The sequence below is a fragment of the Brugia malayi genome (genome assembly GCF_000002995.4).
Source record: "Brugia malayi strain FR3 genome assembly, contig: Bm_v4_Chr2_contig_001, whole genome shotgun sequence".
In the NCBI taxonomy this organism is placed as follows: Eukaryota; Metazoa; Nematoda; class Chromadorea; order Rhabditida; family Onchocercidae; genus Brugia; species Brugia malayi.
Window position 1 is genome coordinate 9,628,145 of NW_025062476.1, and position 22,423 is coordinate 9,650,567.

At 33.0% G+C, this 22,423-nt stretch overlaps 5 protein-coding genes and 1 non-coding gene across 8 annotated transcripts; 5 read left to right on the plus strand and 1 right to left on the minus strand.

Moving 5' to 3' along the window:
* Positions 1–670: 670 nt before the first annotated feature.
* On the plus strand, positions 671–1,515 carry Bma-vha-9 (Vacuolar ATP synthase subunit F, putative; the record flags this gene model as incomplete). The annotated part of the gene is made up of 3 exons (XM_001900844.2): positions 671–769; positions 907–1,122; positions 1,462–1,515. 3 exons carry the CDS (start codon positions 671–673, stop codon positions 1,513–1,515), a joined length of 369 nt encoding a protein of 122 aa, XP_001900879.1.
* A 1,257-nt stretch (positions 1,516–2,772) lies between these two features.
* Bma-clpp-1 (putative ClpP-like protease, putative) lies at positions 2,773–4,203 on the plus strand (the record flags this gene model as incomplete). The annotated part of the gene is made up of 6 exons (XM_043079071.1): positions 2,773–2,943; positions 3,019–3,072; positions 3,142–3,202; positions 3,281–3,374; positions 3,676–3,800; positions 4,088–4,203. 6 exons carry the CDS (start codon positions 2,773–2,775, stop codon positions 4,201–4,203), a joined length of 621 nt encoding a protein of 206 aa, XP_042935005.1.
* An 839-nt stretch (positions 4,204–5,042) lies between these two features.
* On the plus strand, positions 5,043–5,126 carry Bma-mir-60. The gene has a single exon (XR_006228147.1). It is a non-coding gene; the product is annotated as a pre-microRNA Bma-mir-60 (primary transcript).
* Positions 5,127–7,459: 2,333 nt separating this feature from the next.
* On the minus strand, positions 7,460–11,720 carry Bma-tbc-14 (TBC domain containing protein; the record flags this gene model as incomplete). Its single annotated transcript, XM_043079072.1, has 16 exons — positions 7,460–7,615; positions 7,876–7,992; positions 8,053–8,150; positions 8,292–8,391; positions 8,700–8,800; positions 8,934–9,050; positions 9,156–9,267; positions 9,419–9,563; positions 9,674–9,781; positions 9,859–9,962; positions 10,197–10,268; positions 10,349–10,466; positions 10,527–10,626; positions 10,839–11,028; positions 11,138–11,236; positions 11,664–11,720. 16 exons carry the CDS (start codon positions 11,718–11,720, stop codon positions 7,460–7,462), a joined length of 1,794 nt encoding a protein of 597 aa, XP_042935006.1.
* A 1,198-nt stretch (positions 11,721–12,918) lies between these two features.
* Positions 12,919–14,424, plus strand: Bm1886 (Nedd4 WW domain-binding protein 2, putative; the record flags this gene model as incomplete). The annotated part of the gene is made up of 3 exons (XM_001900841.2): positions 12,919–13,059; positions 13,490–13,653; positions 14,181–14,424. The coding sequence occupies 3 exons, from the start codon at positions 12,919–12,921 to the stop codon at positions 14,422–14,424; spliced, it is 549 nt and encodes a 182-aa protein (XP_001900876.2).
* A 2,431-nt stretch (positions 14,425–16,855) lies between these two features.
* On the plus strand, positions 16,856–22,157 carry Bma-cpna-1 (Copine family protein; the record flags this gene model as incomplete). 3 transcript variants are annotated; one of them, XM_043079073.1, is made up of 16 exons in its annotated part: positions 16,856–17,056; positions 17,173–17,261; positions 17,393–17,605; positions 17,897–17,999; positions 18,092–18,135; positions 18,212–18,254; positions 18,632–18,973; positions 19,104–19,457; positions 19,653–19,793; positions 19,962–20,090; positions 20,322–20,457; positions 20,631–20,731; positions 20,901–21,049; positions 21,299–21,398; positions 21,706–21,843; positions 21,951–22,157. In XM_043079073.1, the coding sequence occupies 16 exons, from the start codon at positions 16,856–16,858 to the stop codon at positions 22,155–22,157; spliced, it is 2,490 nt and encodes an 829-aa protein (XP_042935007.1). The 3 variants fall into 3 exon arrangements, with proteins under 3 accessions (XP_042935007.1, XP_042935008.1, XP_042935009.1); XM_043079074.1 differs by lacking the exon at positions 16,856–17,056 and having other exon boundaries at positions 17,179–17,261; XM_043079075.1 differs by lacking the exons at positions 16,856–17,056; positions 17,173–17,261; positions 17,393–17,605; ... (9 more) ...; positions 20,901–21,049; positions 21,299–21,398 and having other exon boundaries at positions 21,835–21,843.
* Positions 22,158–22,423: the final 266 nt, after the last annotated feature.

Genomic DNA, 22,423 nt, shown 5'->3' on the forward strand with positions numbered 1-22,423 from the left:
ATAATTGCATGCTTGTAATGCATACTATCCCATTCCGATCAGTCTTTGTCATACTTCCTATAATACACTATTCTTGTTGCTTAATTCTGATGTTATGAACAAAGCTATGGCCGTCATAAAATTAAATAAATAAGTCCTCGTTAACCTTCAAAAAAATTAATCTTTAAAAAAAAGCCTATGCCTAAAAAATAACGCTACCAAAAAAATCACAATTATCGGGAAAACAACACTGCAATGGAACAAAACATTTTTGTTCGCTCTCAATGAATAAAATTTATGAAAGGATAACAGAATGTGTTTAGTGAGGTAGAAAAAGGAAAAGAGAGTGTCAATAAAGATTGAATGCTGTACAGTAAGAGATTGTTGAGAGTTGGGAAAGAACATTGTTACAGGGTATTTCCGATTTTAATGCGAATATTTTAACGCTCATTACATTTTCAACATTTCCCTTGTAATGTTTACGAACTACTTAACACAGAACGATAGGAGTAGAAGACCAAAAATAAAAATATAACACGCGTTTGTTCACTTTTTGATTTTTGGCGACTCGACTTTCGATCTTTCGTTCCGTCTCGGATCTCTCGATGGCTTACTGGTAGTTGTGGTGGTGTTGTGTGTTTTGTTGCTGGTTGTGCTGTTTATAGGGGATCATGTAAAAACAACATTTCAGATGGCTCATTCTGCTCAAAAAGGAAAAATTATCGCAGTGATTGGAGACGAAGATACTGTGGTCGGATTTCTGCTTGGTGGAATAGGTGAACTTAATAAGGTTCATTTCGTATTTCTTTTGAGCTCATGCTACAAAGTTGTTTGGTATAAATACTTAGTTTATTAGGCAAGTCAAAGTCTCATGGTTGTGGTTGACTGTTATATTTTATGTAAATCAAAATGTGTTTTTTATTTCAGGCTCGCCGACCAAATTATTTAATTGTGGACAAAAATACAACAGTTAATGAGATAGAAGAAGCATTCAAAGATTTTTGTTCGCGTGATGATATTGCGATAATTCTAATCAATCAACATATCGCTGAACAAATACGTTTTGCTGTTGATGAATACACTGCCAGTATACCGGCCGTTTTGGAGATTCCATCGAAGGAAGCTCCTTATGACCCAACTAAGGTTATTTTCGATATTTACTCATTTACGTCTTTCTGTAAAATAATTCACAATTAAAGTGATGTAGCTTCTCTTCTGAATTTACAAATAACTGTTAGTGATTAATGCTAGAAATTGTATGCCCAGCTGTTAGAATGCTTACCGCCTGCCAAAACACTGAGTTCATTTCCAATTTTAGGTATGTCAAAAATAGTTTCTGACTTCATTATCTACTGCATCCTTTCGATAAAAGTTTGTCTTGCTTAATGTTAAGATTTTCTCTGTTCCCAGCATCTGATTTTTATTAAGCAGTGGATCTTGCTACTTCTTTGGACTTTCTACAAGTAGCAAGCATTTTTTCAGGACAGTATAATGAGCCGAGCTAGAGGATTGTTCAACCCAGATGATTTCCGTTGATTCTTAGTAGCTTAGTGTTTTTTTCCGTACATGTCATTCCATGTTGATATATTCTGATTTGTAATTTGATGAGTTGATTTTTCAGTAGTTTTGTTTTTTCTCGAAAAATTGCCTTTAAAAAAATTACCTTTGGTTGTTTTCCGAAATAATATCAATTTCAGAGTAGACCTCCAAATGTTGTGTTTACATTTGCGTGGATTTTGCAAATTTTTGTTTTATATGCTTAGTTTGATAGCTTAATAATGTTTATGAAGACTATATATAGAGATAAAACAGTCATTTTGTGGTGAATGGAGCAAAACTACCTTGCAGTGAACAATTCATATTTTTGTTATAGTATTTTCAATTCTTTTCTGTTAAATGTGTTGTCACTCTTGTGATTTCCTGCAGCTGAAATATTACTCATATGATGTAAGTCTTAGGGTTGTATGAGCCTTATGCAGATTAAGCTCGATCTTTGTAGTGAATTTAAAGGATAGCGTTGATGAAAGTGGAATTTGCAAATTTTTGTTTTATATGCTTAGTTTGATAGCTTAATGATGTTTATGAAGATTATATATAGAGATAAAACAGTCATTGTCACTTTTGTGGTTAACGAAGCAAAACTACCTTGCAGTGAACAATTCATATTTTTGTCATTATATTTTCAGTTCTTTTTTTGGTAGCTGATCACTGCTGTAGAATTTGTGGAATAATTAGGAGTAAAGTAGGTGGTTATTGAAATCTGAATAGAGCTGTCTGTTAAGATTGGTGATAATGACTAATAGCAAATTAGAGGTGTAAACTTTATTGGCTTTTATAATGTGAACTAGTAGCGATTTGTTTCAATTTTTATTGAAGGTAATACAGGAAAAAGAGTGATTAGAAGAATTTCTTGCTGATATTTTTCATCTTACTTCTCTCCATGGTCTTTTTTCTGGAGATTTATTATAACTCAGGAATGCAAAAACAGAGCTTTTATAGTATTATTTTCAAGTTATACATAAGCAATAAAAGAGTGGTTGCATGTTATCGAATACTATAATGTTTTTCATATTTCCAGTCTTAAGTGTAGTATTAATCAAACAAAAGATGTAATATGACATTCTGGAGGGGACTATAGCAAACAAAGAGGATTCCGTACCATCACTAACTCGCTAGATTCATGTAAATTCTCCTACGTTCATCTGACAAATAGAAATCTCAATTTTTTGTTTCTATAAAACTGTCGGGAAAGCGATATATCCTTTTGCCACATGAAATAAAAATAATTTCAGAATGCAAGGATTATCGTTTATTCGACAATTATTTTCCCATCGACAGTTGCATATTTCTTTACTTAGGCAACAGACGATACCAATGGTGGTTGATCAGGATGGCCGTATTGAAAGAGTTTATGACATTTATTCACGGCTGCTCAAAGATCGTATTGTTTGTGTAATGACATCGGTTTGTTATTATAATTGGTTGTTATAATTTATTCATTTATTCTTCACTCACGTGTATTTTTATGACATCACATAGATGCTGGATGATAGCTTCAATTCTCTTTCGAGTTGCAATTCTCTCTTTCTTTCTGTTTTCGAGATATACAAATAGACTGTTTTTTAGATAAATGACCAGGTTGCTGCTTCTATTATTGCACAGCTTCTCTTTTTACAAGGCGAAAGCGCGAAGAGTACTATTAATATGTATATAATGTGTCCTGGTAAGAAAATCGTTTTGTATTTATTTTGTCTTTTTCTTCCCAAGTTAAGCCTTGACTTTAAGTTCGAGTCTTTTCTAGGTGGAAGCGTGACTGCTGGCTTAGGTATTTATGACACGATGCAGTATATTAGCGCTCCAGTAGCAACTTGGTGTATTGGCCAGGTGATCGGTTTGTAATCTTTAATAAATTGTGGTTGAATCCTTCTCTCTTCCGATTTTTCATTTGTATATGCGCTGTTTACTTGGACCAAAAAGATCTAATTATTCGGTGATCACTCTAGGCTGCAAGTATGGGTAGTCTTCTGCTGTCTGCTGGTGCAAAAGGGATGCGTACATCGTTGCCCAACGCTCGCATAATGGTTCATCAACCTAGTGGTGGTGCAGAAGTACACATTTACTATTTGGTTTCGATTCTTTGTACATATTTCATTCGCCTGTTATGTCAGTAATCTCAGAAATTTAAATATCTGGTAGCCTAATTGGGTTACGAATTTTTCTTACTGATTTTCTTAAGGGCCAAGCATCCGATATTTTGATTCGAGCCGAAGAAATTGGTAGACTGAAAACACGGTTGAACAAAATTTATGCCGTTCATACAGGTAAAGCGTATTCAACATATGTAACTATATTCTTTTAATTACAATGATATTTCCGTCTGTGAGAGAAATTTAGTTTCTCTGATGAGAATGACTATGCTTCTTGATTTTAAAATTTGCCCTATGATTATTAGTGTTTTGTGAATAAGGAGTAATTTAAGAAGTATTATGCATCCAGTTTTTAGTAATATAGTAATATTTAAGATTTGTTCCCATTCTTTTGAACTATAGTAAAGGCTAATTTGTGATCTAGTGTGTATCTGTAAGCTTTCTTGTCATCGTGTTTGTAGGACAAGATATTGAAACGATTGAGGAAGTACTAGATCGCGATAGATATATGAGTCCGGAAGAAGCCAAACAGTTCGGTATAATTGATCAGATAGAGACTTCTGCATTTGATTTGTGATTTTATTATATTTTTTGTTGCTTTTACATTATATATGCTTTTCTGATAACTAACTGTTGGCCCAGTCATTGTTCATTTTATGATTGATGAGAAATGTCAGTCCTCTTGAAGGAATGGTATTTTTTCTTTGGTGGATGATCCTCTGTAAATATTTGTCTTCGGTCACGAATGATTGAAATAAAATTTATCAAACAGAGTCAATGTGTGCATTTATTTATTATGACGAAAGTGATTTAATCCTGTATGAAATGCCTTATGTGTACTCAGTGTTATAAGAAGATAAGTACAGAAAATAGAGATCGCCATTTAATTCAAGTTTCAACTCTTATTTTCAAGATCGAAACGCTCGCACATGCTTGGTGTCGCTTGGCAGTTGCTTATTCGTGTGTTCTACATTGACGTTCAAAAAACAGTTGAGAAATGACACGTCATGGTGTAAAGTGTACCGGTTCTACTCAGAAATTTTTTGATTGTGTAGGGATGAAGAATAATTGTTTCAGGTAGTCCTTTTATCATACAAATATTACTGGTTCATAAGGTTTTAACAGTAGTTATTGGGAAGCAAAGCGATCCATACGGAAATTACAGATTTGGTAAGCACTGAAGGATGACAGTTATCATCTGTTGGCAATATACAACGACGATGACATTGGTGGAACTGATAAGATAAGGAGGAGAAGGGCTGCTTTTTGGTTTGTATAGGAAGCATAAAGAAAGGAGGAGGGAGATTGAAGTGCTACAAGGAAGCAAGCAAGCAGTCCGTTATATGTTTGCAAGTGATGATACTGTTGACGTGTCTCTCTTCTGCATGACACCTCTGTACCGTACTTCAGTTCACTTCAGTGCTTAGCATTGAACTGTGCATAAAATCCAATCATTTCTTATAGTGATATTATGCACATTTTCATGCAAAGCATTCAAGTTTTCAAATATTCTTCGCCTCTCACTGTCTTTCAATAATTTACCTCTTCACGAGACTTTTCTTTAACATTCATTCTTTTGTATTTGGCACTCCATTTCAATCTCTCAATTATTCACATCCATCAAAATATTTCATTCCTTCAAACCGAACTACTTAAAACAAACGGTGAAATGAACAACATTCTCAAGAGCAGATTGTATGCATTTTTGCACCTTGCACACTGCTCTATTCCTGGTGCATATATAAGCCTAGCTAGGTTTTAGCATATTTGATCAATAGATAGTTGTGCAATGTGCAATGTGTTTCATGTACGCCTTGTTATGTTACATTAGCGCTTAATATTCTTATTCTTCACAACACAAACAACAATTTTGTTTTCGTTCAAGAATAACATTTCGACTCAATTTTGTGGTGCAAATTAACCTTTATCACCACGGTAGGCTATTAGGCTCTATCCGACACTTTCACATCATCAAAAGGCATTTATTTGATTTTTATGTTATGCATCATCATTATACTGCTTTGAAATATTTTTGAAAGCTGAGCAAAAAATTGATTATAATTTCATATTTATTTGACGACAGCATGATTCATTCACCTTACTTGAAAATCTGACATAGAACATCTCATCAATTTCAAGATATAGAGTGCAGAATAAGTGGACAATGTCCTGAAACTGACGAATGCTATTTGGGAATTTAGAATGACAATGCTATCATGAAATTGGATAGAAAATGAAAATAGTCTAACTGTTTGATAAGTCTTGATAAGTTGGTTAGCAACAATATCTTCACCAAATATTTCAGTGTCATTGGCATTAGTGCATCACTGGCAAAATGATTTCTGCTTATCAAAAATTATTGAAATTTAGAGTAGTTGTTCCCTGTGATATCTTGAAATCTTGTTTTGTATTAAGTTATAACGCTGGATTTTGTTTAGAGTGAACAAGCTATATAGATCCTTTCCACACATTTTCTCAGTTACTTGCAATTTTTGTGATACTTTACTGTACGAAGGCTTACTCCCACTCTACTCTCTGCTACCAAAAGCAATATATGATCTCTTTCACCGCTAAAATTTGAATCATCATTCCTGCCAATCAACTAATGTTCATTTTGTTATAAATAGCAATATTACTTATTCATACCTGCTATCATTTGAACTCTGATATGTCTCACTTTATTTCTTCCTACTTTACGGACCTTCAAATCCCTTCGTTACATATTTCTATCCAGTCAAACATCATGAAGACTGTTTCAGCAAAAGTGAGTTTTATTGAATTTGATTATACTTGACACAGTAAACATAACTTAAAAATTATATGTATTTAGATATTTGGATGAGAATATATTTAACACTTAATCTAAGAAATTTAAAAAATAAGGTTTATGAATATATATGTATATATATATATATATATATATATATATATATATATATATATTTATGAATATATATGTGCAGAAAATTGTCGAACAAAATTGAAAAACACAATATTATTTGAAAAAGGATATGACAAAGCGAAGTGATAACGTGATAAAGATTCATACAGAAAATATGGGAACATTAAATATATTAGTCAAATGTAACAAAATATTGAAATATCAGGAAATGAAATTAAAGACCCGGAAACAGACGGAAGGAAATTTAGGCCGAAGATCCACAGTAATGTACAAAGCTAAAATAAATAAAATTATTACACTTTCAAGAAAAAAATCCTTGCAAAAATAAATGGTGAGTTGGGCATGCAAGATAATATATATCAAACAAAAATTTTTTCCATCATTTGTTGGTTTAGCTGGATATCACTTTTCTCAATGAAAGACAATGAAAGATTTTTATGTAAAGAATATTGAATTGCTTACATATAAAAAAGACCCCTGCCAAAATCTTGGAGAACATTATTTTGAAATATATAATGAGTTTATAATAAGATGGCAGTTCAAAACTTATTCTACTTTATAAATGAATAAATAAGATTGCGAAGTTTGTCACATAATTTCGATTATTCAAACCCATCTGTTGAAAAGGGATTAAGTCGTAGGAATTTATTACATTTTTAACACTGGTAAGTAAATCGATAACTGAAAAAAAAAAAAAAAAAAGAAAACATTTTCATTTCTGGTGATTTTGGGTCTGGACATTTTATACTCTAAACGCAGGTCTCGATAATAATATAATAATAATCTACAGCAGCTTTAGTAGTCACTGTGATTTTCAGGGCGTTGCCCATACGCTGATGCTACCAAAGTTATCGAAACAAATGTTAGCTTAAACAGCACCTTATAACGCATTCCTCGGTGCTTAATAGCACATGAGACGCAGATGCAATTTTCATCCTTCGCTGGAATCAGAAGAATCACCCAGTGATAGAATCTTACACACATGAATTGGAAGTTTGTCTTGACTGGCCGCAAGTTGATGAAATATAGCTTCCGCTGAAGTTAACGTATCATTCAAATCAATATGCATCGATAGATCGTTTACATGCTGAAATAATGGAAAGAATCTAAATATTTATATTTCTGAAAATTTCTTAAGATTTTTAAGCAACAAATTTTCATGACGCAACTTGCAGAAGAGTAAATGTTAGATATAACTGTTAGAGAGATTTGATTAACAGTTTTTCTAATTCATGAGAGCTTGTAATATTTCTGACTTGAACGGTCTACATTATCACAATCCACTGAATTCAATATTAAAATCTCAGTTTTCGAAATGTCAAAATATTAAGGAAAAATGAAACTAGCCTTAAGGATTTCTGTCAAACCAAACTTGTTTTCAATGATGAAATTCATTTGCTGATCAAGAATTGCAACACAAATTAAGAGATGGAAATTTGAACATGGTAAATCGGTCCACAAAACCTGAAGAAATACAATGTATTAATACACGGAATACATGAAAACTGAATTAAAAGCATCAACCTCCCACAACCGCATAATATCATCGAAGCAAAACTCTCGTTTGAATACAACCAGCACCCAGCGAAAACAGAAGTACATGTCATCAGAATTATGACTTTCTGAAAAAATAAATAAAGAACTATATGAAAAATGTCTTTGAAGAAAAATAATCAATTTCAATATGCAAATAGTTAAAAACAAACAATAATTCATACAGATCAGTTCATAAAATATTCAAACTGAAAATCAAAACAGCGAACCTAAATAATTAGCTAATCTGGGATTAACAACCATAAGGAGGTCACGCAAATCCATCAACTGCTTTTTAATAGCTGACTGGTCCAATTCGAAATTTCTGTGCTATAAATAACAAATTTATGACAAAAACTAAACAATTTAACTAAACTATAATTGGAGAGTGTTAGAAGTTTTGATTCCTGTTAGTTATTTTATTATACGACAGAGGGAAATTATAAAATAATCTAACACAAAATAATTATCTGGTCAAAAAGAGAAATGATACTCTTACAAAACTTGAATAGTTAGAAATTACATACAGCCAAAGAAACTAAACTATTCAAGTCTTTTATGTTTGCATCAAAAAACTGGGAACGAATGAAACATAATTTCAATCATTTATTAAAAAGCTAATGAAATTAAAATCTTACTACTCTTTTTAACAACCCAACAAAAGCCCAAAACGCGTGAACTTCATTCTGCAGCACGACAAGCAAAGGAGAAAGAAAATCACTCATTCCTTGTACATAACCTAAAACACAATTGGATAATGTTTTAAAAAAAATGATTTATAGCCATTATAGCTTTTTCTTGTAAATCCGCGCATTTTTTTCGTTTTTTTTCGTTTTTTTTCGTTTTTTTTTTTTTTTGAATAAACAACTAACCGAGGTCAAAATTATACATACAATACGTCATTAAGATGTCATTGAGGAGCACGAGATTACCGTTATTACAGCCACCAAAGAAAACATGTGTACGATCCGTTCGTGAGACATCTTTATCTGAAAATAATACAAAAGATCAATTGAAAGGATCGTTTTTATAAAGCAAATATATAAAAAATATATCTAAAAATGCAAACAATGATAAATCGCTTTGTAAAATACCAATTAAAGCTTTCCGAGCAGCAAATTCACTAAATCTACTTTCTTGATCTTTGCTTATTGTTTTCCACTGTAGTTTCATGCGATAGTAATCCTCGGAAAGCGTTTTGTGTATCTTAAAAATAATTTTGTTCATGAACAGAAAAGAATTAGAGAGCAATTTGTTGAAAATAACTTAAAAGATTTCTCTGAAAATTCTAAAAAGTAAACAAATGAAAAAAGAAGCCCAAAACAAATAAGATAAAATTGAAAATGCGAATAATTACAGTTTCATTCTGTGCAGAGGATTTTTTCCAATCATATACACCGAGAAGATACTTCCACGCTTCTTTCCTTAACGATGAATCCAAACCACCACGAAAGATCAATACTTTTAATGAATGAACATCTCTGATACAGCCATTAGGCATTCTAAATATTCTCATTTCCAACAAAAGTCAAAAAACCACAAATAAACAAATTTTGGAAAACGAACTACAAATCTGACTAAACCATGCCAAAATTACACGAGTTCTGCTTACTTATACTTTTGCCAGAGTGCTTCGGTCAGTGGTTGTTCCCTTGTAAATTCTGGGCGTTCTGGCAATTCCAAATGTGTTATAAGTTCAAAACCTGCATCATCATGCGACCTATAAAATCAATGAATATGAAATGAGATCTGTAAAAATAAATGAAAAAATCGAATAAAATTTGTCGAAAGAATTACCTTAGAATGCCTGCTGCTTCATCTTCTTTTTCTCTTAACTCCCTCATTGCTCTGATTTTTTCTTCTGCACTCACCGCATCTGATTCCAATATAGAAGGAATAACCTTCAAAAGAAACAATACAGTATGAAATGAAAGTGATGATTTAAAGATTTTAAGCTTGTCACTATATATCTTTTTTTAAGTGCTTTTACATTTTGTTATGTCCACAGTTCCAATCTGGAAATCAGAGTGAAGTGTGAGAGTGGCAATAATAGCAGCAAAGAAAGATGCAAACTTTCTTTAATATATGGTTTAATATAATATTTTAACAAAGTGGAAAATAATTTCTAAATGTACCTGCTCCTGGACAAATGTTGCAACTTTCCCAAGTCCTGTCATTGCTGTCGCGTACGGTTGTGCCATCATACGCTATAACAGTAAATTAGATGTGGAAATGTCTTTCATAAAACTAAAGATAATAAAGATAACCAAGTAAAACATGAAAGTACCGAGAAGAAATCACTGTTCAAATCCAAAATGGAGACAGATTGTTCCAAAGCTTCAAGGCGTTCATCCGTAAAAAGTACCAAATTTGCTTCTCGAGCTGAACGTTTCAATGTAGCATATCTAAAACTTGCAAAAATAATAAGTGTATGTTTAAGTTACAAATGATTAAGAAAATATTACCTTTGTAAGTTATCAGTAAAGGAAGATATACCACCTTGACGAAAATACAGTGGTGTATAGCCCGAACCATCCTTACCGATAAACCGTACCCAAGGATATCCTTCAAAAATGAGTCATAATACACACAAAAGCAAGATAGACTTACTAAGTAACACAGATTCTATTAACTGCTCTACTGCTAGTTAGAAGTCGAAATTAAAAAATACTATGATTTATAGAAATCCGAAATAAACCAAGATTTTTCAATCAATGATAGCCAAAAAATTAGATATTTTCAATTTCAACAAGCAGAATTCATTTTGGAAAAAATACCTTTCTTGGGTTCAACACATTGAAATGACCGCAAATCTTTAATATCAACTGAAAATTTTAGCTTATTTATATAATCTCGACGTGATTCACCACTATCTGATGATGTTGAAAGATTTTCACTGTCATCCTCCGCTGCAAGGACCCAACCATCCTCTTCCATAGGAACCCATTCAATCATCACACCACATGGCTGAAAATAAAAAATTTTTTTATGTTATCATATTGGTAAAAATTGATAAAAACAACTATTTAACTCTCGAAAATAACAACCAAATGAATAGGAGATAAACTGCACAAACTTTTTCAAGTAACGATAATTTCCCACTGATGTAACAGTCTTCTGTTTCTTCACTTTCCACAACTCGTTTTGCTGCAACTCCCTGAAGCGTAAAAGCCTCCTAAAAGCATTCAGCGTATTTTCAAAAAAAAGTGATTTGCCAAAACCACCTTTTCTCTCCTCACCAAAAAAAAGTTTTAGGGAATGACTACATAACAAATAGGGAAACTAAGGCAAGGCTGAGCTTATGAAAAACTTCCCTCCAAGAATGAACTAGAACACACACCGCCATCATACTATCCACTTCTTTTAGAAGAATTACGTCAGTTGTCTCAACTGTATGCATCAGCTACTGCAAAATCGTTTAGATATTTTCAAGTCAAAATGAAAATACATTTCGTGAACTGCAGCAGTAAAATTTAGTCCTCAGCCAATCTTGTATAAAATGGGAAGTTATAGATGAATGCCTAAAAAACGGACATTGTTGTAACAGTAATCTAGCAAAGAATAGTATCTTTTCATATATAAAACATGAAACTGTGACTGACACGTGCAATAAATGAAGAGTGAACGCCTGTCACATCGTCCAAAGCTTCCATTGTCATCACTCCTTTTTTCTTCTGATAATGTCGATACACAAGATATGCAGGAATCATCAACAACTGATCAAATCAAGATTGCTCCTTTAAAAAATAAAATACAAAAAGAAAAACACGACAATCCTAGTAATTTTGTTGCCCATCATTTACTAATTGTTCCCATCTAATACTATTGAATGATTATTTTTCAATCCTATCACTTTCATCCATTACTTTACATCATGGTCATTTCAGAGCAAACAGTACTATCATCATTTTTAGCTGCTTATAATAACTCTATTATCATGTCAAATAATTCCCAAAAGTGCTGGATACGTAAACTTGATGTTCACGTGGAACAGTTCCCATCAAATAACAAAAATACATCAAACACAAGAGTAACAGACTTTTTGCTTGGAAAATAGTTTAAATTTTGGAAATTTTTCAGTTTTGAAGCAAAACTTTACATCTAGATGGATATGATATACGTACACCACACATACACATACACATTAAATGCACTTGCCGTGAAAGAGTGGATTCCGGGTCGTCCATTGGACGCAATAATAGTTACAACAGTAAATCGATTGCCGCGTTGCTGATCGCGGCGCGGCAAGCAGCGTGGAAGGATGTGTGTAAAAGTGTGGTGAAGTGACTTCTCGATTTGGGATGATAGATGTGCGGGATTAGCGGTACTCAGTCATCATCTACCTTATCTCGTACAACACCGCCACGTCACGTGGTTCTCTTTATTTCCTGGTACCAATTATCCTATAATCCACTTTATGTTTCGTAATGTGTTACCATTTAGCACTTCTGCTCTCTTAACTTTGCATAAATAATATTTCCCATATGAATGTTAAAACATTACACTTAAATAATTTATTGGTCTCTAATAATCACAATTCCAAGTTTTACTTCATACCCATCTCCATTTTGCCTTTGTTTTCCTTTACGTTTCTCAGAAGGCGAATACTTTAGTAAATTAGACAGATATCGTCATGTGCTGCGTTTCCATCGCATTATGAAGTTATTGATGGCAAAGACTTTTTCATTTCTAATGCATTTTATTTTGTAATTTCTCAGTCGAATATAATTTTCAGATTTCCAGTTATTCCAGTTTTAACTGTCGTTTTATTTTGCAGATTGTCTCTTCCTACTTTTGATAATCCGGCAGATCCTTTCATTAATCTCCATATTGCTGTTTGGTGGTACCAATCGATGTATGGGAAAAGGAACGAGTATGGGGAACTGTTTGCCGTTACTGTTCCCGAACTTATTGCGTAGCGACGATCACTCCGCACTGGAAGAAGTCATTGATAATGCTAGCGGCAGTAATACTATAATGAGATATCCCGATTCAGAGGTTTTTTAAACCATAACGCTTGATAGTTAACTTTTGATGGTTATTCTCTGAGATTGTATTGCTTGCTACTGATTAGCGCTTATCCCATATGAAGAGAAGCATAATTTGAGAAGAGATAGGTCCATAAATTTTGAGTTACTACCTTATTCTAACTACTTCTATTCAAGCTAGTGTAGTCAAAAGTTGAGCACACCCGAAATATCATCATTATACTGCGGTAGTACATATTTAAAACGTGTGGAGATAGGTTCCAGTTTAAGAATTTGTAGTAATCTACTGAAAGATTTTAATCGGAAGGAAAACTTAGAAACGAATTTTTTAATGTCTTTTTTTAATTTTTGTTGTTTTAGGCTTAAAATTTTTTATTGTCCATAGAAGTTGATCATTTTTATGGATCTGGTCTTCTTTTACATTATTTTTTTTTTCTTAGTTGCACAGTGCATACACAAATGAACTGTGGGTCTCAGAAACAAGCAGCGAAAGAAGGCGACAAGAATTATTGATAGAAGACCCTAAAAAAGTTCACGTGTCAACACTACTAGAACAGATTCCTGCTGACACATATAAAGAAGAAGCAAAAATGAGAGATATCGAGTAAACACATTTTTCATGTGTTTTTTTTTTTTTTGTTTTTGTATTTGTTATGTCATTTTGAGTTTACGTGTGTTAATTGTAGATGGAAATAGCTGTCTTGATATAACTGATGTCTGATATAACGTCTTCACTTATTTTAAAGTTTGAAGCGAATCGAGCTTTGGCTTACTTTTTCTTTCTTTTCTTGAGGTGGGATAGAAGAATGTTTTATAAGAGAATTATGTCGTGTCATTCCTGATTAACTGTCAACAAAATCGATTTTTGTTTAATGAAGGATGACTTAAAATTAGATCACTTCACATTTCATACCTTTCTTCATGTTACAAGAATTTTTTAAATTTTCTACTTATAGTAATGGTAATTTTATTATAAAATAAGTTAGGATTATAGTTCTTTTTTTCTGTTTTTTCCCTGATATAACGCCCTCGCTTATTTTAGAATTTGAAATGAGTCATTAATGACAGTACCTGTTTTGAGAAAGAATTTTACTTTTTGTAGTGTCATATAATTCTTGTTCTCTCTTTTAGGTGTCCAATTTGTATGATAGATTTCGTTGATGGTGATCCGATTCGTTATTTGCCTTGTATGCATTGCTATCATAAGAATTGTGTGGATGATTGGTTGATGCGATCGTTTAGCTGTCCATCGTGTATGGAACCCGTTGACTCAGCCATGTTATCATCATTTACTGCACATACACTTATAGGTTTAGAATCATTGACTTGTTCTTCGGCTGCGTCTGGCATACATCACAGTTTGCCACCTGCGTAACTCATTCTTTTTTTATCTTCATTTATAATATAATGTATTTTAGTTCCTTAAAAATCCCAGAAGTTTGGATTGTTTTTCTTTCATATTCAGTGAGATAATTGAGAGCTGAAATACTGAGGAAAATACTGAAGATATTAAGAATAGCTATCAGTTTACTGCAAATTAATTTTGTATGTTCAGTTAACGAACTTTTCTATCTTGTCTTTATGTGTATTTCTGTATATGTAAATATCTTTATCTATTTGTAAAGAATTTCCAACAAAGTTCAACCTCCGGTGAGCGTCATCTGGCTGGGATTATGACTCTTGGAGAATATTGGAAGCAGTACTTTCCAACATTGCTATCTGGTAGTTTCCAGTTTCTAGAATGTTTTCTTATTCCATTTTTTTTCTCCATTATATTGTCTTTGCATCTGAATGAGCTAGAACATTCCTATGCTTTTCTCTCACAAAAGAGTACTAAGTACTTGCTTTACTTTTGTTTTAATACATTGCAGCTCTAAAGTTGAGCACAGGAATGTTAGATTGGTCGTGTTACATTAATCGTCTAAGCTCTCCGGTTTAATCCATTTATTTAGATTGTTAGTGGTCCGGTTTTCCGGTCCTAACTAACCGATATTTAATACTGTCTCCTCATTTCGCTTAAGTTTTCTGATACTGGGAAAACCCAAAAGCTTCAGATTAACAGTTTGACATCTTCTGTCAGTGGAACTTTTTAAGAAACAGTTTTACGGAACTGTCTATGAGGAAAAATTTGCATCACTATTCATATCTTGAACTTTTTCGATTTCATTTTATTTTATATGCTTTCCACTCATCTGTCGGGTATAAATGGCCGATCATATAGTTTGCTTTTAACGATCTTCTTCAGTTCATCGGATTAGTCCCAATTTATTACTGGTTTGAATATTTATGTTTTATAAGGTTAATTTTAATCCTCATCACTTTCTCAAACAATCGTCCATTGTCAACATTTCCTTAACATCTGGAGCTTAAAGTTATGATTTTGATGTTCTTGTTTGATTTTCATTCCTGAAAAATAATTCTGTTACCATTTTCCCCTTTTTCTTGTTAATTCAAATGAGGTAGTTATACGAACTGATGATTTTACTTTGGAGTTTCTCTTTGGTGAAGTTTTGTTTGAAAGTTCCTTTTTTTTCGCATTTACCCTCTTTTTGTTCTTTATAATTTTTTCAGTGAGCTTTGAGTCTGATGTGTTTATTGATGCTTGTAAATTATATGAAGGTACTATTTTTGTGAAAAATTTTTTTTAGCTTAAATGTAAATGTAAATATCATTGCTGCATACACTTCGCCGTTTTATAAATAAGTTTTGCTACGCATTTTTCGTTTCACATTTTAGCTTCAATCAGTTTTGAAAGATGAAAAGAAGTGATACAAGTCGGGGGACACACATAAAGGAGGTCATTTTTCCTGGTTGTTGCTATTTGTCTATTTGCTTCCGGTTATTTCTCGGAAATTCTGTCATTCATTGGATTCAAAAATATCAGACCTGGCGATCTGTGGATCAAAAATAGAAATTTGGGTGAATTCCTCTTTGAATACGTATGTTGCAACATGGCTGCTCATGGGAACAACTGGTGTTGCAGTGAGTCGGAAGAAAAGGAAATGAAATCTTCGAAGTGAGAGTGTTCGAAGAGAAACATGAACGCTTAAGATGATTTTTCTTTCTCGTATGCAGCTGTGCTTGAGGTGGTGGGTACAGACCTTCCAGCGATGAAAGTGATCTTAAGACAAACTTCAAACTAGCTAGAGTTGTGAGGATGAAGCAGACATGCTCTTCAGATTTCCTCTCACATTGTTCAACGAATCTCGAAACTAGAACCTTAGTTTATACATACACATACACACATACACATACACACACATACACACACACACACACACACACACGCACACTCATATATACATATTTTTGTCTTAGATCCTCCACAGCTGCCATTTTTCCTTATCGCTGAAGAAGTGTTTAGCGACACCACGAATATATAGATGACATTTTTTATCGTGAGATTTTTATCGTGAGACAGCGGACAAAATATACAATTTGTATTTGATTCATGCTCTCCATTAAACCCATCCTTCATAAATCTGCTTGAATAGTGATAATGAGATCGGATATGGTTTAAAAATTTAAGTTGAAGTTAAATTGCATTCGTCATCCTCTGCCTATGGCAAATCAACATGTTTATCTCTAATGTAATGTTAAACAATTTTTAACTCTTCCATCTTTTTCAATATCAGTACAGTTTAAGTTAAATTTATTCATAATTTCAGTTTTAGCTTAAAAACTGTTTTCTCCAATATTTTAGTTCGGAGATTCAATTTAGAAATGAAGTAACGGCTCATCCCTTTTTGCAGTATTTTCTGGAACACATTTTTGAAACGATTGAGTAATAGTTAGAACAAGAAGAAATGGTTTTTTCGAAAGAATTAGGTTATGATCCCGACGAATGGGAGGAATGTTCAGATTCGGAGCAATTCATGCTGTTTGGTTTTACTACCAGAATGTTCCTTTCCCTTACTTCTGTTATCCTCACAGTTCTCTTTTTTTGGTTTCTTGAAGCTCGAAAACAGATTGACAAATTCCATGAAGCGGAAAATCTTTCACCAAAGGTAATTTAGCAGAATGGTACTAAATAATTTGCTACAAATATTTTTTCGAATTTTACATTTCCAACGGACACTTGATTTTACTTCATTTTCTAGCACTCCTAATTTTAATATTACAGAAGAATATGGCTAATGAAGAAATGGATAAGCCGGAAACCGTGAAGGAAAAAATGGGAAAATTAAGGCAAGCCGAAGCAAATTTTAGCAAGTTTGTTTTGCAAAAAAAAAAAAAAAATCATAAATCAGAAATTTGGGGCGAGAATACTGCTAAAAAGAATTGTTACTACTGAAATGGTCCTTTTCAAACAATTTTTGAAAATCTTTATTATTTTTTTTTAGGGAGGAAACGGAAGCACTGAAAGAATGGCAACGTGAAGTGGCACGGATGGAGGAATTACGGTTACAGGATCTTGTTGAACATGTAATAGATGCATCGGGTACGATGTCCGAAATTGAAACAGAATCCCAACTCATTGATCGTTTCTTACCCGCTGACTGCATATCAATGGAAACAAATAGCGCCGAAATGGAACAGTTTCAGCAGCTTCGAAGGTTAGTGTTTTGCATAAACAAGAAATTAATTTTTAATATCGGAAAAAGATGTTGTAGAAAATTAAAAAAAGCAAAGTACTGTATACGATGATTTGCTTGCAATTCCAAAAAAAAAAGTTAACATTAAAAAGAGTTACCTTTCCATTAACAATTTGAATCTGACTATTAATCAAAGATGAGAGAATATCTGGCAAAGAAGGAAATTAAGCGAAAGGAATTATTCGATCCAAAGAGGGAGAGAGAGATCTTGCTCATTAATATTTCGCATTTTATTAGATAACATTTCTGTAGGACATTAGACCAAACGCCTTCAGCGATAGCAACAAATAAATTTGCTAATGAAGTCGCAGTTCATTCGGCACCGCACACAGAAGATGTTGTTGCCAATATACAGGTTCATTTTTCATACTGAAGAAAATTTCAGTCACTTTTTCACTTAATCTATTGGTTTTACCGATTCACTTTGAATAACATTCATGATTTCAGGATGCGGCAAACACTATTGTGACAGGTAGCGAACGAGGAAATGGGTTAATTTTCTGAATTTTTTAAAACCAGTTTTTGCCATATTTAGCTTGAAAAGCTTTTTAAACTGAAAACTTGCAGGAGTGGTAGCAGTACAAATGGTTGGGAGGCTCCCGCTCAATCGGTAACTCTTGGACATTTTCTGAGTATGTATGCAAGGTGATTGCAACCTTGTTTGAGGCTTTTTAGAACTTTGAAGTTGCATTTTTACAGCAAATATTTATTGTTTTATTTGAAAATATTTTTTTCAGAAAAGCTTTAATTGTTTGAGTTAATTATAAATGTAGCAAATCTGCCATAAATTTCAATTCATAGCTCTAATATTAACATTTTTCGACCTTATTTTAATATTCAAATTTGATAAAATGGCTTTAACAGATGTCATTTCATGCTTTATGGAATTCAATTGACTTTTATGAAATCTCAAGTGAAATGAAGTTAATAATTGATATAGGTATGAAAAGTACAAAGAGCAATCAAGATATATGTATCCATATTCAGGAATTTTTTGTCGAACGAGTTCAAGAATTTATTTATAAACCGAGCAATACTGAAGTGACTAATGTATTGGTGCAGGATATTCCAACATCGATCGAAAACGATGACGATTTCGTCAAAGTTTATAAGGATGAGCTACAAAAAAATGATAGTGGAATGTTGCTAGAGCAGATCGCTGAAGCGAATAGACAAACAAGTGGCACATTAAAATTAGCTCTTCCTGATACTGCTATTCAGAAAACACTAGAGCAAAAACAAAAAGCAGTGATAACTGAGTTATCACCTGATCAGTTATCTGTTGTAGTGATTGCAGCAGATTACAACTCTCAAGAAAATCAACAGCAAGTAGGTTTAGAATATCACGTATGACTTTTGGCCTTTGTTTTACTCAAATTTAGAAATTCAATATATCGTAAAATTGATAATTTAAACTTCACAGGAGTTATCATGGAAACCTGATAAGGAGATTTTCTAGTTTATTCTAACAACACCAACAGAATTGGTTGAAACCGAAAGGACATGTGCAGCAACCGATAGCAACAAGATGAACATAGATGGAAAGCTACCGGCCCCCGTCACAACTTCGATCACAGAACGTCAACCACTTACAGAAGAAGAGTGTAGACGGTTAGTAGAGGCGGAAATGTACATACAAGATGCCATCGAATATGTAGCTAGTGAGATTCGTCCCGAAGTACCCAGTGGCTTCATAGTTGAAGAGGAAATGTTAAACAATACTGGTGGAAATGGTAGTGTTATCGGTGCTCCTACTGTACAACAGCTACCTGCTTCTGCGGAAGCCACGAGTCAGATGTTCAGGACTAATGAAGTTAATATTTCGCTGCTTATTTTAAATAATCAGTTCATCCAATAAATGTTAACGACATTGTAATAAGCAGTTCTTTTATTTATTCCTTATTGTTTTGTAAGAATTATTTGTTTGTTAAATCCTCTTTATAAACTAGATCTTAATTTCAATCAATTTCAATTTGATTTTAAAGCACGGTTTAAGATATTTGAAAAGGTAGAAGAACCGGTAGAAATTGATGATGCGATGACATATGCTCCCGAGATACAGTCCATTGAAATCCCACCCGATGAAGCAAGTGTTAATAGTGAAAATTTATTGGATTATTTCGATCAAGTTGCTGCAGAATGCACTGATGTTTTTTTTTGTTTTTGTTTTACCTTTTGACTTCAAAGATTTATTCTCGTTTTTAAGAGAGAGCATAAATTGTTGCAAGTTAAAAATTCCTTCAAAAAAAAAAAAAAAAAAACTACATACATTATCAATGAAAAATGGATTTTACTTGTAATACATTTTTATTTGCAGTTCTCAATACCACAACCAACGAGAGCTGCTGGAAATGTACCACTCACAAAACCGGTAGAAACATCGCAATCAGCATCTTTACTAAGAAGCTCAAGGAGTTTTACATCAAGCGGAAGTCAACCACCACGGGTATTAGCCATATAAGAATATACAGTAATTAAATGAAGAATTCACAAAAGATCCGCTTTTTGTTATAAATAAAATCGTACTGATTTTGATACCTGATGTAATTGGAATTTGATCATTGTGACCATGAAGACTAGACACACAAAATTGAGGGAATAATGAGGTAGACTATTTGAATATTAGTTGGGCAATCCTTTCCGAATCCGAATATTGAAATTTCCGAAAGCATTTCAGATGAGGAAAAGAAGTTCATTGTTAAGTGTACTGGGTGTAACAAGTATGCAAGAAATGCTGCTAGCTCTAACATCACTTGAAGACCTGTCAAATGCTATGCGTAAAGCTGGTCTACAATCCACAAATTTGATTTTTGGTAAAATTTTTTTAATTTCTAAATGAAAATTCTGCTCTTCTACTAAATAAAATCTTTCAATATTTAGAAAGTTTACAGTAAGTTTTTAATTTTTCCAGTAAGTTTTAATTTAAACTTCCCTTTAACTAGTCTTAGTGTTAAATAAGGAATAATGACGTCATCACCAAGTTCAGGTATTGACTATACGGCTAGCAATAAGTACCAAGGTGAACGGTGCTTTCAAGGCCGATCTTTGCATTCCATAGATGCTTTTAAAGAAAATCCTTATCAACAGGTACGTAAATATACAAATTGCATATGATAGAAAAATGTATGATAGAAATAGTCTTCACTACATTATTAATCTTCACATCAGTTACGGAAAATTGCTAATACTTGATTAGCCTATTTGATTACTTGATAGGCTTCTAATATGTACAAATAGTAAAACCTAGAATGTTTAGGTAATTAAAATCATGGGACGGATACTAGCACCGTTTGCCACATCTGGTTTTATACCAGCTTATGGTTTTGGAGATGTGAAAACTAGTGATTGGTCGGTGTTCAAGCTGAAACCTGAAGGCGAATGCAAAGACCTCGATGAATTGCTGCAGTAATTTGACATTTCGAATATTTCTCTACCTTGAAATTTTAGGACATCTTGAGTCAGAATCAGAAACATCCGCCCTAAACGCCCAATCTTTGTGAGAGATTCGATGCAGTTTTGTGTCTTATATTTCCAAAAATATTCAAATCATTAAAAGAGGGATTCTGGTATGATTAGTTACTAGAATTCCCAAAAGTGTTGGAGCACTTTTTTCTTAAAACCATTCTGCAATTTAATAACTAACCATCTTTGAAGGGTATATGATACAGTCACTCCAACAATAAGTTTAAGTGGTCCAACAAATTTCGCTCCGCTGATTTATGAAGCCATAGAGATATGCGAAAAAGTCCAAAATGTTCGTCTCCTTGATTGTTGCACTTTTTTTGTAGAACAGGAAAGTCAGTTTTGGGAAGAAGTCAATTTTTAAATTCAATTTCTTAGAAGTCATCTCAATTCTGAAATCATCTATATTAAATGAATATAAAATTCTGCATCAAATTTAACCAATTATTAACTAAAACACGTTTGCATTAAGTATGTTATTCTATCATGTTAATTTCAGCGGTTTTAATGATTGGGTAGAAATAATCTTTAATCACTTAATAATTGTTTATACTAGATATTGAAACAGGGAAGCATTCTATTTAAAAGTCTGTTTGCAGTATCATATATTAGTGATAGTAGCAGATGGACAAGTGACGAACGAAAAGGCGACTCGGAAAGCAATTGTACGAGCATGTCAATACCCACTGTCAATTATCGTTGTTGGTGTTGGTGATGGACCTTGGGATATGATGAAGGTTCGTGTAATCACTGTGCCGAAAATTTATTTTATTTTTTAATTTCTAAGTTTTATTGAAGTCCGCATATGCTCAATAAATTTGCAAACTGCGAGTGCTAATTTCAGGTATTTGATGAATCTTTACCCAGAAGGCCTTGGGATAACTTTCACTTTGTTGAATTTCATGAAGTGATGCAAAAAGCTGATAGTATCGATTCGGGTGAACTTTCATTCGCAGTACAATCGCTGTTGGAAATACCGGACCAGTATAACATAGTCCGTCAACTGGGATTACTACGATCGGTGTCACCAATACCCGAATATAGCCCATAGCCAATTGAGAAAACTTCCGATATAAGTTATCGTCATTAGCTACTTTCCTCCCATATTAGACCTACAAGTACTTTACTCTACTTCGTTTATTTCAAATATTTTTATTGTGTACAGTTGAGTGATTTGTGATTTTTTTAAGATCCATATAGCATTCGATCGCCAGTAGAATATATTTATAAAACTACCAGAGATATCCTGATGTTTCTTATATTGTTGTCAATCTTCTTAATGGCCTACTTTTCCTAATGGCCATATTTCGTACCTAG